The 16,197-nt window shown below is 40.3% G+C and overlaps 8 protein-coding genes across 8 annotated transcripts; 2 read left to right on the top strand and 6 right to left on the bottom strand.

Moving 5' to 3' along the window:
* Positions 1-3,592: 3,592 nt before the first annotated feature.
* On the bottom strand, positions 3,593-4,193 carry SS1G_06522 (predicted protein; the record flags this gene model as incomplete). The annotated part of the gene is made up of 2 exons (XM_001592232.1): positions 3,593-4,122; positions 4,181-4,193. 2 exons carry the CDS (start codon positions 4,191-4,193, stop codon positions 3,593-3,595), a joined length of 543 nt encoding a protein of 180 aa, XP_001592282.1.
* An 839-nt stretch (positions 4,194-5,032) lies between these two features.
* Positions 5,033-5,656, bottom strand: SS1G_06521 (predicted protein; the record flags this gene model as incomplete). The annotated part of the gene is made up of 1 exon (XM_001592231.1): positions 5,033-5,656. One exon carries the CDS (start codon positions 5,654-5,656, stop codon positions 5,033-5,035), a length of 624 nt encoding a protein of 207 aa, XP_001592281.1.
* Positions 5,657-6,360: 704 nt separating this feature from the next.
* SS1G_06520 (hypothetical protein) lies at positions 6,361-6,995 on the bottom strand (the record flags this gene model as incomplete). Its single annotated transcript, XM_001592230.1, has 4 exons — positions 6,361-6,372; positions 6,700-6,836; positions 6,910-6,946; positions 6,993-6,995. The coding sequence occupies 4 exons, from the start codon at positions 6,993-6,995 to the stop codon at positions 6,361-6,363; spliced, it is 189 nt and encodes a 62-aa protein (XP_001592280.1).
* Positions 6,996-7,807: 812 nt separating this feature from the next.
* Positions 7,808-8,197, bottom strand: SS1G_06519 (hypothetical protein; the record flags this gene model as incomplete). Its single annotated transcript, XM_001592229.1, has 1 exon — positions 7,808-8,197. One exon carries the CDS (start codon positions 8,195-8,197, stop codon positions 7,808-7,810), a length of 390 nt encoding a protein of 129 aa, XP_001592279.1.
* Positions 8,198-8,875: 678 nt separating this feature from the next.
* On the top strand, positions 8,876-9,280 carry SS1G_06518 (hypothetical protein; the record flags this gene model as incomplete). Its single annotated transcript, XM_001592228.1, has 2 exons — positions 8,876-8,901; positions 9,166-9,280. 2 exons carry the CDS (start codon positions 8,876-8,878, stop codon positions 9,278-9,280), a joined length of 141 nt encoding a protein of 46 aa, XP_001592278.1.
* Positions 9,281-10,473: 1,193 nt separating this feature from the next.
* SS1G_06517 (hypothetical protein) lies at positions 10,474-11,508 on the bottom strand (the record flags this gene model as incomplete). The annotated part of the gene is made up of 4 exons (XM_001592227.1): positions 10,474-10,652; positions 10,707-10,992; positions 11,048-11,335; positions 11,392-11,508. The coding sequence occupies 4 exons, from the start codon at positions 11,506-11,508 to the stop codon at positions 10,474-10,476; spliced, it is 870 nt and encodes a 289-aa protein (XP_001592277.1).
* A 1,033-nt stretch (positions 11,509-12,541) lies between these two features.
* SS1G_06516 (predicted protein) lies at positions 12,542-12,829 on the bottom strand (the record flags this gene model as incomplete). The annotated part of the gene is made up of 1 exon (XM_001592226.1): positions 12,542-12,829. One exon carries the CDS (start codon positions 12,827-12,829, stop codon positions 12,542-12,544), a length of 288 nt encoding a protein of 95 aa, XP_001592276.1.
* Positions 12,830-13,916: 1,087 nt separating this feature from the next.
* On the top strand, positions 13,917-14,111 carry SS1G_06515 (predicted protein; the record flags this gene model as incomplete). Its single annotated transcript, XM_001592225.1, has 1 exon — positions 13,917-14,111. The coding sequence occupies one exon, from the start codon at positions 13,917-13,919 to the stop codon at positions 14,109-14,111; it is 195 nt and encodes a 64-aa protein (XP_001592275.1).
* Between the last annotated feature and the right edge of the window lie 2,086 nt (positions 14,112-16,197).

The raw sequence follows: 16,197 nt of genomic DNA, 5'->3' as shown, positions 1-16,197 counted from the left end.
ATTTAGTTTTTTTAGATTATAATTTAAGTTTATTAAAGATCTGATTTATCTTATATAAACTATTTAACATTTTCTTGTATTTTAGCTTGATTGTTTAATTTAAAATATCTAGTATATTTTATAATCTGTATTATTGTGTTACAACGGATCTCACATACCTAACATCACGTGATTAGCATCATGTGATATGAGGATCCCAGTAGGCTCAGCTGTCCCAGTACAACTGGGACAACTGGGAGCACTGGGACGCATGCCACGATGGTCTATATAATCAAGATGGATTTCCTTTGTATAGAGCTTCGTGCTCAAGATCAATCATTTAGTATACTCTACTATTAGTTACGAATTGCATATCATTATTGTCATTACTTAGGTCCCTGCTTGACGCCTAGTTATAAACCACCTCGAGAGCCTGGAGCACTTCCACGTGATCTAGACGGCAAACCCTGGTAACAATTTGTTCCCCTCAGGGGGATCCAAGGAGGAGATTAATATGCCTACACGCGTAGAAATATAATCAATATAGAGGCCTCTTCCACCCCACTCTTTTGATAGATTATATTTATTAATAAAACTCAAAAAAGAAGATCTCTTTATTAATATTATCAAAATTATATTATTTATATAATACTATTATAGTTTTTTATATTAGAAGAAATGAAGATTATTGTTACGAGGTTTGCCGTCTAGATCACGTGGAAGTGCTCTAGGCTCTCGAAGTAGGTTTATAACTAGGCGTCAAGCAGGGACTTGAAGTAATGACAATAATGATATGCAATTCGTAACTAATAGTAGAGTATACTAAATGATTGATCTTGAGCACGAAGCTCTATACAAAAGAAATCCATCTTGATTATATAGTCCTTCGTGCCTATGGTTAACTAGGAATCGTCGTTCCTGGGAACGAGCGTTCCTGGTTGTTCCTAGGAACGTTCGTTCCTCACCGTTCCATCACATGTTTTATGGTCATGTGACATACTAATCGTTTTGGACGTAACAATTATTTAAGTTTAATAAAAAAGAATTAGAATTCATTAATTTAATAGTTTCCTTAATAGATTGATTATATAGTATTACATTACTCTTGAATCTTTTATGAATTCATCAGATTATTCCAGACTACTAGATACTCCAGATAATGTTTAATATAGTTTAGGGCAGAAATACTTAATTATTAGATAAGAAGAAAATAAACTAAAGATCTTGATAACAATCTGGATTGAATAACTAATACAAAATTAATATAATATTATTAGATTTTGTTGAAACTGAGTTGTTTGGAAGTAGTAGTATTATTAGATGTAGGTTAAACTAAGTGTGACCAAAAGGGTGTTTATAGACCAGCAATTGTATTTAACTTAGAATCTACAGGTGAAGAGCACCTGTAGATGGGGATAGCTACTCTATATATACACAAATGAATAGCCTAGCCGCAATAGCTAGGCAAAAAGAAGTCATATTTATTCCTCCAATGATCTTACTTTACCGATAACCATTGATACCTAGTACTTGTCCGGATCTGATCCTCAGGTCACCTAAATCGCATACTAATCTCGAGTAATCGTATCATGTGTGGACATGGTTAATGTACCTGAGGTTTCTTATATAATAAAGGTGGGAGGAAAGCAGGGATTTCCGTCACACATAGGATCAGAGCTATTATATAACCAGCTTTAATCAATCTAATTAGAGCCTCTAGAGCCAGAACACGAAGGTCTATATAATCAAGATGGATTTCCTTTGTATAGAGCTTCGTGCTCAAGATCAATCATTTAGTATACTCTACTATTAGTTACGAATTGCATATCATTATTGTTATTACTTTAAGTCCCTGCTTGACGCCTAGTTATAAACCACCTCGAGAGCCTAGAGCACTTCCACGTGATCTAGACGGCAAACCTCGTAACATAAATATTTCAGAACTTTATTATTCCCCAATATCAAATTCTTTTAAAATCTTATAATTCTTTTTTGAAATCTATCTTCTCGAGTATCCTCTTTATTATATTTATACAGTTCTTCAATAATTACATTCTTGTCACGATTCACCATTAGGATTGATGGTGTTACGATGGTAGCAAACTGATTAATTAGGAGAGCTTAGGCCGTGTGCAAACACGATCAGATTTCATCGAATTAGTATGTGATCTTGGTCACCTGAAGATCGTATGCGCACGCACCATCAGAAATCGCGTGATAAGGAGTCTTGAGGAGCCAGAAAGCTTCTAGGGGCCCCCTTTATTGTTCAGTATATAGTCAGAGTAGTTTCATAGTTTAGGAGCTTCGTGCTCAACTTAGTTATCAATTAGTTTACCTACATTCTACTTGATCTAGTAACGACTTCACTTCCAAGTGAAGACTAGTGATAAAGCCTTAACCCACAACTACCAATCAGACGAAACCTTAGGCAGCCGCTGCCTCCGGTACAGTATCGTTACACAGAAATACTTGATTATTAAATAAAAAGAAAATAAACTAAAGATCTTGATAACAATCTGGATTAGATAATTAATACAAAATTAATATAATACCATTAGATTTCCTATATAAATTAAAATTTTTGAATTTATTCTTTTATATATTTCTTTTCTATAAGATATTTTTTGTAATGATATATTTTTTATTATTGAGATTTTATAATTGGGATATTTCCCTTTTTATATTTTAATCAAAAGAATTGCTTTTAAGACTTAATCCCTTATCTTTAGCTACTCTCTCAAAGACCTCATTCCCTTAGACAAATATGACTTCTTTTAAAGCCGCATAGAAGAAGGGCAGCCGGAAACTCAACGTCTCATCCCAAAAACCTGGTCAAACCTCCTCGGATATCTAAAATGTCTTTCGAAAATCAAGATAGATGCGAGGAAGAAAAAAGTCTCTTTTTGAGCAAACATATGGTTAGAGTCCTGGAGAAACGGAGCTCCCGTTATTTCGGCATCGGAAGAATTTTATGGACTTCCAGAGGATGTTATTTTCATGATCTGAACTTGCGTTCTCGAAAGTGATTCCGAGACGCAAACTGTTGACCTCCTGGGATCTTGACAGCATATGCATATATATTGCATGATGCATATAAGGAGCAAACAAAACTCAACTTTTAATTCATTCTTTCCTTTTTGGTATACTGTTTGTTTGCTTTCAATATTTTGATTTCAAAGCACTTTAATTCCGAAGGCCGAATACCTAACCCTATTCCTTCATTTTTTGAATATATGCTCGCAGCTTAACTGCTTAGCTAGAGAATCAATCAATTCAATCTGATGCTCTTTCTGGTCTCAAGAAACCCAACAATGTTTCTTTCTGCGATGAGATTGTATGTAAGCTTTATATGACCATATATGCCTATGAAATGCTGGAGACGAAGAAAGCATAGAAGTGAGTTTTGGCTCAATTCTAGAATTATGTGGGATCTCAGCAAATCATGATCCTTGGGGTTGTACACTGTTTTACTGATAAATTTGCTATGGGTTATACGGGCGTGAATAGCAGTGAGAGACTGCAAGTTGGAGCATGCAAGGATTAAAATCCCCCAAGTAACAACGAAATCAACCCTTTTATGGCAAATTCGACTTGATACCGTACAACCACAATATTAGTCTGGAGGGTTACCAAATAATAGTAAGGGGATGGCAAGATGCCGAATCTGACTGAGAAATGTCTGACTCCGCCACTTGCTGCATTGTGTGAGGTCATAGAACTCCTGCTCGCTCATGTCAAGAACGACTGTTGTATTTTGGTGGATGTATATTGGCTTATTGGTGAAAGATGGTAGCATAATTGGTAATTGCTTCAAATATATATCGCGAAATACTCTCGAGACGGATAAAATCTGTGTATCGTGTGTTCGTTCTTTCTCATTGAGGTATATGAGATTTTTGGGAGCTCGACAAATTTCAAAGCTGCGCCAAGCATCGCGGTTTGGCATGCACAGTTCGATTATCTTAAATTTAATCTCTGTAGGCAGCTTATAGAACCGGTTTACACCAGCGGGATTCATAATCTCGTCGTTAGCATCATAGAGTGCATCATGGAGTTCTCCAATGCTTGTAGCATCGAGGGAGGCGGAAAGCGATGCGTCGTTAAACATGGGCTCTGCTTCATCGCTGGAATCATCCATAAGTGCTTCTTGGAATCATAATTAGCAATGGAAGCATAAGTACCTTCACTGAATTATTCTTACCGTCGGAATTCATCTTGCCATTGACCTCAATCAGGGTAATCGGATAAAACAGGATTCATATTACAATGACCAAAGCATTAAGTTCTACGGCGAGCTCGAGATAAACACAAAGCTCTAGCTTACTAATGCTACCTAGCGCAGACACATCCGCTAATTAGCATACTGAATATACCAAAATTACCTTGGTAGATCATGGTGAGCTCGAGTCAGTCTATCCGAGAATGGAATTTCTGTATCTCAGAGATTTTGTGAATATTGATTCTGCTATGAGGTAGAAAGAAAGCTCCTTGAAGAAATAAATATTTTGATGCGAAACCTTCCTCCAAGGACTTGGAGATGCATACTACACTCACTCAGAGGTAAACTAATCAGATAGGGAAACTTGCATGGAACATTTTTTTCCATGGGGCTACATTGTTATCTGGCTGTCTAAGCGCTAAGCGAGGGAAAAGCGAGGATCTTTAAGTGATGTAGAGGTAAAGCTGTTCTTAGTACTTCCAACTTTCTGATGTTTCCCCGCCAAGTTCTCCTCTATTATAGTAAGTCAGATATGAGAATTTTGCTAGTGATATGTGCGAGGATATCATCGGGTGTGTGCATAGCTCTACAAAGCCCGAGTTTGTGGATACCTAGATTACGAAAGCATATCTGCACCACTTCTCTTATTATTTGGTACCACATGGTGGGGTTGAGCGATGTACAAGCATTTGAAACGTCCAAGTGTGCGATTTTCGAGATCCCAATACATACATATACATAATGGCATAGAATTGTCAGATAACCTTTAGGCCGATAGTACCGCCTTCTATATTACAGATATGGTTTTGACTAATGAGCCATCATAGATAAGCCTTAGCCATCAAGAAGGAACCTATCATCCGCCCGGTAGAGCTTTGTATATGTGCCCACATGTTGCCCTGCTGGATAGTCTTTGGACTTATCTCGAGCTTTGTAGCTTTCAGGGTGGTCCCTCGCCCAGGCTGCCTCTCCATAGTACATCCACTGTCGCTCAAGGCCTTCCCAATCATCAGCGAAACATGATGGTGCCGTTCTTCGCGTAAATGCAAAATCAATTTCGGGTGGTGTCCATGTAGTGTAATCGGGATCTCCACGAAATTTTGATCCTGAAATACACTTCAGTTGACTAAATTCTTTTAGCATCCAATCCATTCTAAGACTCAAATCGTCGCCGCCAGGCCCCCACCAGTAGGCATTTTCGACTTTGTCAAATTGTATTAATGCTACTCCACAATTTCCATCGTCATCGTATCTGCGCTCATTATCAAGAGATGTGTTAGGTTTGTATGATCCGGGTTTCTCTCCAATTGCCTCATGAAAAGTGTCATAGCATCTCCACATATCAGGCTTTTCGGGTAAAGATTTCCAAATATCAGTTTCCTCATAGTGATTGTGTAATAACCACTTTGAGAATTTTTCCTTCTCAGACTTCACAAGATCATCGTAGCAAGGTTGCATATTGGGTTGAAGTGCTCTCCATTGATCGATAACATAGCCAGGATCATGAGACCTGAATTCACTGCCATCCCTCCAAGCCCCCACAGTACGAGTATACGTCAGTTTTTTGAGCCCTGGTAATCGTGAAATCATAGCAGCCGGAGTGCATTCTTTTTTGACTGTGCACATGAAGATGCGTGATTTATGCCAGCAATCATAATCAATAGCAAGATATCTCAGTTTCTCGCGGCAATTTCGTAGTTCTAATGCGTGAAGGAATCCAGTATTGTGCAAATGCCCGACTCTGCTACCAATGAATATGATGTCTTTCTCCCAGTCTATCCAATGTCCAAAACATCTTGATCTTCTGTTCAAGGCGATTTTCCTGGATTCTTGGTTCACTCGCGCGAGCGGAGGCTCGAAGCATCTCTTTTTGCAACGGCATGGTATCGCATACCATTCATAAGAAGTAGGACGACCAGTATTGTCATAATGGTTCGGTATGTTGCAAACTTCGACGACGTGACCAGGTTGAGAGTCTTCAGTAAAATTCCAGATCATAGTCCTCAGCTCGGTGGGAAGACGGGAAAAGGAATGGAAAGTTGATGGTGGTTGAGACGTAAGCTCGTGAGCTTTCCTCGCCATCTGCCTGGTTAAAACCATGATGGATATAATAATATAGATTTGATGAGAATTGAAGGATGTCAAAAAGAAAACTATATTATTCAGAAGTGCGACTGTGATTTCAATAAACCATTTCGTTAACAAAGAGAAGATGTTGGTTACCATGTCATCAGTTAGTCAGCATTTCTAGAGCATTTATCCAGTCAACCAATAAAAGTTCTGCCCGCAAAATAAGCTCAACTCATCCTTGACCTTACCATAACGTCAAATGCAAACCATGACATGAGATCATTAATTTTGATAGGTTTGCCTTCTCTAGAAATAATTGTATCGACAATATCGTTTCTGAGCATGGCAATTCTCTTTGATTACTCTTTGACAGCTTAAAAGAAGTTAGAGAGACAGCACGGAACAGTGTCTCTGATGTCCTTGGCACTCACTTCTTCTTTATCCCGCTCAAATACCAAAGATGTCATCGGGTGCAAAATATCATACCATGGCTCTTTTGTGTGGGTTGCTTTTGAGCCATCAAGAAGCTCCATGGCCTCCGGGTGAAATATAACTAGATCGTTTGGACCTGACGCCCTTAATTAGCTCCAAGAAAAGCACTCATATCATCAGTACCGTTAGATTGCGGTAGTAGAACTCACCAACTCTAACCACATAACCATATTCTTCAAACATCCTCTGCAACACCGGGTGATTAATACAGTTTCGACTTTGCCAAACATACCATAGCTTAGAAACTGCTGCAATTCTAGGGCCCGGATAGTGTCTCAACCGATGGAAGAAGACACGATAAATTTCAATGCCACCGAAGAGTCCCAAGAGATAGGAACCGAGTATCTTAAAAGTTGTGTATGCATGGCTTGCTGGAAAGTTACGATCGAAATGGAATAATAAAGACCAAACAAATACAAGTAAGGCACAATCAGAAAAGACGACATGAGTAACGTGCAAATGCCATTCACCCCGGATGAAGACACAAATGGATCGCAACACCTGAAAGTAAGGCAGCAATAAAGCTGGTGGTAGAAATCATCTTTCTCCCTTCTTCAGTAGGTTCTGACCAGGTGTTTCGATTGTGGTTACATCCATCCATGGAGTTCTATAATATTGATGCTGGCACTTTCCACTGCCCGGTCAATCATCTCCCGAGTCACAATTCAACGCAAGAGCCTAATCTCCTTTGAACAACTTTATAGAAACATAACTGTTGCTTCATGCAACTCAATCACTGTAGCATTTAATTCCTAATTACAATATGCTCCAATTCAGCGAGCTATACGATGAACCCAGATGATGTGATATGCATGATGTTTCATGCAAATGCACTAATGCCCCACTCCGCTACAAGTCGTACCGGCGGAAACAAATCTCCACTTAGAAGTTGCAATGGCGAAAGCTACTAGCACAAGATTGGGGCAAAATATGATCACTCTAACTATGACTAGGTTGTTGCCATGCTATTTCTCCTATCAGAAGATTCTCTAGCATGTCTTCCACATTTTTGAAATCCCCGGAAAGATCGACACCCATCAACTTTTATCAGACTCTGCAAAGACGCCCATCCGTCTTTTCCGTCCAACGGTCACTTCCAACAGCCCCCAGTGCGTAAAATCTGTCCAAAGGATCATATTTAGCTTTGATCGAGTTAAGCCGGTTGTAGTTTGCGCCGTAGAAAACCTCTTTCCAGTTTGGCTGCTGGAAATCAGCTTCATTGAGATATGCCGCTCCATTTGGAGTCAAAGCCGCTAGTGCAGATGTAATGGTATTCGTTATAAAATTCTGATTCTGGAAGTTTGCCGCAAAATCCGTGTAGTTGATGGCGTTACCATACACCGCATTCATCAGTGTCTTCCTCCAATAAGGGTTGACTGATATTCCCGGTGCGTTGGGAACTACCGTTTTGTTGACATCCAATGTCACCCCGGCCATAATATACCCGTTTTCAACAACTGTTTGAAGACAGAAAAAAAGCTATCACTACTGTTCTGCATTACCGAACGAGGAATTAAGCGTCCGCCAATGTTGTAATTTGAGACATTAGCGCCAAAAACCGCCGACTCATAATATGTGAGAAATGAGGTGGATACCGTAGATGCATATTTGTATGGAATCTCGGCTGCTTCGAGGGTAGCGAGAGTCTTGGAGAAGAGAATATCAATGGTAGCCTGTGGGACGTCCAACCCCGTGACTGGCGAAACAAGAAAAAATCTAGGGGCAATAGTCCAAACAATCTGTAGACCGCTATCTACCATAAGTGGCAAGGCTTGTAGAAATACTTTGATAGAGCTCCAATATGAAGCGATGCCATCTGATGTGGTCGGGGAAGCAAATTGTAATGTAGCTGAGGATACCCAGGTAACAGCTGGGTGGAACTTGACTGTCGCCGATAGCACAACACCATATGTGCCCCGCCTCCCCCAGAAAGAGCCCAGAAGAGATCCAAGTTTTGAGTCGGCGAGGCTGTTACAAGTGCTCCTACACCAGTTAAAACTTGCCATTCAAGAACCTGGTCAACCGCCAGGCCATATTTTGTGGTAAGGGCTATGTCCCCCTCCTTGGCTATAGCTGCCGGCAAGTGCAACAGTTGGGCAATTTCCTCCAACTATTATGCCGTTGTTTGCATTGGCAAACTCGTAAGCCTCCAGAGATCGGACATCTGCGCCAATAGTTGCTGCTTTTCCGGTATATGCTGAAGATTTGTATGAATCATCAAGGGAGATTGATTTGAGATGGTGTGTCCAGACGGAGAGAGCACCGGCACCTGTTGACTTGCCATTATAATCGTGACCAGTAGCTCGGATAACCAAGCGGATATTGAAAAGATTGTCAAATACGACTGCCTCTCTCACATCATTTGCGGTTGTTGCATTGAACGCGTAGCTAACATAATTACCCAGAGTGCATGAGGTTGTATCGGCAAGGAGGGGGTTGCAGGTGTTGTTCGTAAACATCCACGCCATAGCTGAGGATGATGATGAAGGATGGGTTTCAGGCAAGAACAAGTTATCCTGAAGAGAGGAACATGCGTCTGCATTGTACACCTCAAGTATATCATTGTGGCAGACTGTGGCAATAAGAACGGAGGCAACAAGTTTCCCCCAAGAGTTTCGTTGAACAAACTCCATTCGATTTCATTGGGGTAAGAGGTATCCCCCAGGAAATTGCGGCAGTTGAGGGCAATGGGTAAGGCTGTTGCCATGCATCCATAGAGACCAAATGGAGCCACAGAAGGTAGGAGAGAAGCCATACTAGCAAAAATGGAAGTCATGACTGTGATGACAGTAAAAAGTTTGTGCAAGTACTCAATGCAAAGTGGAGAGAAGACAGTGGTCACTCATATTTGCGGATTTGAAGCCTTTCCAATCAACTGTCGTGTCGTAATTGGGCTGCACACTGAACAAACTGTTGGAAAAACGTGGCTATCAGACGATGATTGCAGAAGATGATTGCAACCAATCTCAATTTAGCCCAAGAAGATAGAAACAACTATTCGTGAATTAACTGTGGAATTTCATATGCACACCAGGAACTGTACTGCATACAACAGAGCTTGATGTTGGATGTCACAAAGGTTTGGGCTGCAGCGACGTACTGGGAACTTGTATGCTCAACTTGAACAGGGATTATTTTAGAAGGAGAAAGGAAGCTACACTTACAAGGGAAATTCAATATCGGAATGGATCGTATAGGAAACGTAGCCTTATTCATCCTACACTATTTGTCAACCTGCAATTGTTGTGGCCAGGTAGGCTGTCATTTAGTGAGCAGTAAATATAGAGTAATACTAACTAGGCATCAGTAAGCAGAGGGTGTGGAAGAAGTAAATAGAGGTGTTTAGTGATAAGCAGTTGCATTGCCAGGGTTTGATTGGATAATATGTACGACCAGTGAAGATTCTCGAGTGCCCCGCGAGGGTGGGATATATTGATAATTTTAGGTACAAGTTCATGTTCCTTCTTTGCTATAAGGACTTCCTCGGGTGATAACGACAAGCTAATGAAACCAAAAGACGTCCCATAATATGGCTGATAGTGTTTACAATCTTGGTAACACTGACGATGGTGGGGAGATTTTGTATTTCTCAAGTCTCGTAAGAGATTGTAATGTTTCTAGAAACACAACTATGAAGACGGTAATTAGACCATGACTACTTGAAAGTGAAATAGCTTCCATCCATCAGATGGATTCTTTTGACTGTAGAAAATCTATTGTGCGCCAGCAAAAGGCCATCCATCACAACCAATTGTGAAGATAGAACTATTTTGAATCTTTTCGGCTTGAGCAGAAAGTTCGTCAACATCCCAATTAGCCCAAATGAACCGCCCATTCAAGAACTTTGATTTTGGCTGGGAAAGCCACACTAAAAGATTGGCAGGCAAAGCAACTTAAAAATGTGGAAGTCAGTATTGCTGAATTTTGAGAAGAAGATCCTACTTACGAGAGTCCATAGGTAGAGTAGCTGGATCGGCGCCGGAGGCCCGGAAAGTTTTAGTGTCTATCATGCCAGGGTGCACGGAACAGAAGAAGATGCCTGGATTTTCATTTGCTAGAAATCCAATGACCTTTACCTGTGCTACTTTGGCACTTTGGTACGCCGATTGACCCGTAATCCAAGACACTGGTAGAACCAATGCCCCTGATGTAAGTGCGTAAACATACGCGTTCGCTTGGTTTGCGTTCGGGAAGAAAGCCTGGGCGATATAGAGGATGGATTTAACGCCCGTCTAAATGACATGAGATTAGTACACCACAGATGAGGAAAGAAATACTTTTCCAAACCTCATATGACTCCCACCACTCAGAAATATTTGTAGACACGATGGGTCCCTTGATGCCCTTATGTGTTGCCCCCAAAATTAGGACATCCCACGTGCCAACTGCCTCGGCCACTTTTCTAATTCCAGCTTCATCGGTGACTGAGATGGCGAAAACTGAGCTGGTTGCTGTATTCTCGGGGATTTGCTTCTGGGTCTCAATCAAATCCGCCTCGGTCCTACCAATTAGCACCAAATGTTTGGCTCCAGCTTTAGCAAAAGTCAACGCGGTTTCGCGTCCAATTCCACTACCCTTTAGGTATTTCATCAGCTTAACCATACGATGATCGCATTTTTCAGGGCACTTACAGCTCCTGTTATGACAACAGTCTTTCCAGCTTGGCTAAGACCAGGCTGAGTGGCATCAATCGCAGGATAGACATCGTTGTGCCATGTGGGTGTTGGGCACGGGTATGGAGGCTGCATGATGAAGGTCAAATTGCTTTTGAGGAGAATTTAGTACAAAGTATCAAGAACAGAGTTGATTACACACAAAAATGTTATCAACAGTTGTCTGAGTTATGAGTATCTCCGAGGGATTAAATAGAGTGCGAAATACTAGGACCTGAATCCTGCGTACATAACTATCAAAAAATGAGGTGTGTGTAATGCTTTGTATATTTGACGAAGACGGGTGTCAACAGCCGTCTTTCGCTAATTCGTGCATACGGACCCCAATACCATTGCCCTTTAGCGCTGACACTGTTTCACCATATGCGTGGCGGCTAATCATCAGAAAACAAATACTTCTAAGAACATACTAGCTTGCATTCTCCAGAAATCTTCACAACTTCAAGTGTATTCAAGGTTAATGTAGGGTTCGAACTCTTCTATTTAAAGGTAGAGCAAGATACCAAGTATGGACCCTTCCCAGCCCTTATATTACCCCCCACCAGTTGTTTCCCTACTCCCTACAATCTGGCTGCCTAGCTTTTGTTGCTTCCGTATAGTATACCATAAATGACAAATAGATTACGAGCTGCTAAATGTCCTTGTTGTACGCCTCCACCCAGATATCAACAATAGTCTAAATAATCTCTCTACTACTAAAGAAGCCACGACTGGTGATGATTCACCAAAGGAATAAAGGATAGTAGTGCCATCCACCAACACAAAACTTGCCATGTCCATTTGTCCTCCGCTTTTCCGCTTCGTAAGGCGCATCGCAATGCCACATACGTTCCGAGAATTATGGCTGGAGTAGCTGCAACCCATGCGCTCCAAAACAGTGCACAAATAGGACTCCAAAGAGAAATAGAAACTGCAAGTCTCCATCTGGTAACATAATCTCCGAGAAGAAGCGGTGCAGTTTCACGACCTCTACACCTGTCCCCGAGCATGTCTTTCAAGTCTTGGACGTGCCTGGTGGTCATAATGACTCCACTAATCACTAGAACCTACATTTGTCCTGTGTTGGTAATTGCTGCTATGGAAAGACCCCCTCCACCGATGGCCACTTTCAAAGAATTCCGATTGCAAATTCAGAAAGCAAGAGCAGCGAGAAAGTTGCGCTGTATCCACCCATCATCATTGCTTTTAGGTCGTTATAAACCCATGTGGCTATCAAAAGACAGGCTATTTCGGCTCCAACGTTGAGGAAGCGATGGCTGATTGCAAGAATTGCGGGTATCAATAGCTGCATTGCTAGGCGTACTTCACTGCGAGTCATCAAACCTTGAGGTATATTCGCAAGGACGAATATCGACAGGCTAGACCAATTGAAGAGGACGACAGCAGGATTCGTCATAGAATTTCTTTAGTAGTGATGTGGTCCCCCGACACCACAGGAGGCCCAGAAAGTGCACAGAAAATTCCAAACGCAGTGTTGGGGACAACAAATGTTATAAAATCGCTGCTCGTGAAAGCCAAAAGTACTTTGCCACTTTCCCTACAGTTTGTATTCTTTGTAGTGCAGGAACCGACCCGGGGTGTGTTTTCTTCAGCTCCGAATGCATTTTGGATCTTGAGAGCAAATCCAAGTGACGTGAAGGTGTAACAATCAACGTATGCTGAGTTAAAAGATGATAGCGTTTGAGAGAAAACCAAGAATGAAGTGGATGGACTGGGGGCTATGGATGAGCCTGCTTCGTAGGTTCAATCAACTGTCTACTATGGCTTCATGATACTAACATTACGTTCCTGTTGTTCCTCTATGCATCCGTATATAATTGGCCAAACAAAAGCTACAGTACGTATGTCACTGTGTCTTTCATGGCACGCTTATCTTACTACAACTGCGGTTTGTCCTTCGAGTTGTTCGGAGTCGCATTTGGCAAATGGTCAGTAGACGGGTGATGACTAGATAGAGTGTGATGTCGTCTTCACAAAGCTGTTTTTGGGCAAAGGTGTCATTGAAATGGAACATATGCAATGCAATGGGGAATTGTTGGTGATCGTATTGCACACAATCACGTTTGCAATGCTATGCCACAATAGTGGGTCACTATCCCCGTTACTTCCGAGAAAAATAGTCATTGACGGCGTTTTCTTCAGTCAGCGTAGCATTTGCTCTTCCCGGTTGTAGCAAGGAGAGGTAAATTCATCGACTCTCAAATCTCCACAGCCCAGTCTTTGCAGTTAGAGATGGATTTGCATCAGCAATGAACGACTTACAGAAATAATGACCCTACGTCTAATTACTTTACGATGTAGAGTTTCATTTTCTTTCAGTTCTTGCGGCACAGCACTGGAAAGTTGTATTTGTAGTATCTTGCTAACCGGCATTAAAGTCAGTAATTACTCTCCAGCTCTTCAGTCTCCAGTGCGTTGGATCATGGTAAACTGCCTCGTACAGAAGTAGACATGCACATATCTACATACCAACATTTTACTATATGGCAATCAAGCAGGAGCTTAGAGCTGTCCGTAAGATAGGACGAATGTTGTCAAAGAGTTTTGGGAACGGTCTTCGCAGAATTCACGACCCAACGCTGGATCGTCCTCCTTGGTGGAGATTGTACTCAGCGATTCTCTTGGTAAGAGGAAGTGTGCCGATGAGGTTTGTTTCTTTGTATCAGGGACTATTGTAGGTCAGCTATAGAAAGTAGGCATGCGTAAAAGCCATCTACCACACTGTATAGCTCTGGTTCTACGAAACAACATCCATCTTATATCCGAAATCTCTATTTGTCGCAGCAAATTTTCAAAATGAAGGGACTTCACTCGAAATTTATCTAGTCACCCACCTCGTTCAACATTTTTATCGTTCTTTTGGTCTGTCCTTCGTTGTGTGTTTCTACAATTGCCGAGAGTTGTCGGTGTTCTCCAAACGAAGCAAGTTGTCCTAGTCAGAAAAGATGGGCAGCGTTCAATGCATCGGTATATGGAAAGCTCGTATTAACCACTCCAATTGCTGCCATAACTCATTCCTAAATAAAAGTCCCCTCGATTTATCCAAGTGTGCGGACCTACAACCAACTCTTTCCAATTGGTATACCGAAACCGATTTTCCTGCGGATTAGGCTATTAAATCTATTTCTAATAAATAAACAAATAATGAAATAGAATTAAAATGATTAAAACATTTCAATAAACATATTATTTATTGAAGAAAAAGCAAATATCGAATATTAATATTAAATAGATACGAAAGTCATGAATCAATAGCTTCTCAATTATATTGTAAAGCAAATGATATTATATACATAAAGTTACTATCATATTCAAATCATTTAATTCAACCATTTGATATTGGATGTTTTGATGTACTTAAACATTTATATAGTTCTCAAATTGAGGAGTTTATTAAGGCATATATTAATTATATTACTAAGATTGAATTCTTTATAGCTTTCAAAATTGTATATCAACAATCAATCATCTTTTAGAATATGAAAGCTGGTTTTCAAGGAACAGATCTAATACCATTTGACCCTCAAATTATACTCTCAAAATTAGATATTCGAATTCATATATCTACTCCCCCCCCCTTTCAGTTTAAACCTTTGGATCTCTCAAACTTCTCACAATCCAATTGAAGCTCTTTCTCAATTAACTTTAGTGAAATCTCGAATAGTTCGTTATCAATCAAGCTCCCCTACAACTATATTCGAAACTATACTAGCTTTAACTAAAGATACAGAGAGATTAATATATGAAAATACATTTTTAAGTATAGAAAACTGTACACTTCGGAAGACAAATAAGGCATTAGGCAAATGTCGATACGCGAAAAAGATTCAATTACGTCAAGGAGGAGTACTTACTGAATAAGAAACTACAGATATATTATCTCAAAAAGAGATTGATATTCAGATTCAACACAACAAGCGTCAAAATGAAGGGAATTCTAATGGGGAAGCATCTTCTAATAGATGTTGTAGCAAGTGTGGGAAGACTGATCATAATTCAAGAACCTGTTCTAATAATTTAATAGACCCTAGATTGTTAGATTCTTAATAGTTTTAATTGATTGATTTAATGATTGTTGAATAATATGAGTTAGAAAGTGCAAATTGAGGTAAAAGTGGTGCACTCGGTGATATGGTGCACTCGGTGTTAAACCACGTTACAAGGTTTGAAGCCGAACAATTCGTTTCCCGGGGATATGCGCTTTCCCGGATTAAAAAGTGGTCGGTCTGTCAAGTAACCGACTATTAGTCATAAATAGCATCAAGCCGTCAAGAATATCGGCGAGTATACCAATTGGTAGAGGATGTTTTACAAGATGTTGGTACAGAATGAATCCTTTGATCTGTGATTTGAACAGTCCATCTAACTTGGATGCCCTCATATCCTCTTCATGTAATCCTAATATAATTATGAGCACATACTCGGCGTCGACATGGTTTTTGCGGTCTAAATGTAGTATGAGGCTTCTAGATATTTGTTAAATCTATAGTGGAATAGATCTTTCAAATTTACATACAGTATAATACTCACATCAACGTTCTAGTTGAAGTAATACAATACACGATACTAGAAACCTGTATAAGCGCTGTACATACACGGATAAAGCTGAGCTTTTCAATAATTTAAATACTGTGGTATATATCTATGATAAAGTACTTCTTGTACAGAGCTAAATGAATAGCATATGAACAAGGAAAATGGCCTTGAAAAACTTCGTGCTCTTCATATTATGGTCCTGTGAGGACGTAATATTCCCTGTACTTC

The sequence above is a fragment of the Sclerotinia sclerotiorum genome, genomic scaffold (assembly GCF_000146945.2).
Source record: "Sclerotinia sclerotiorum 1980 UF-70 scaffold_8 genomic scaffold, whole genome shotgun sequence".
In the NCBI taxonomy this organism is placed as follows: domain Eukaryota; kingdom Fungi; phylum Ascomycota; class Leotiomycetes; order Helotiales; family Sclerotiniaceae; genus Sclerotinia; species Sclerotinia sclerotiorum.
Note: the sequence above shows the minus strand (reverse complement) of the source record. Positions and strands in the feature narration are given on the sequence as shown.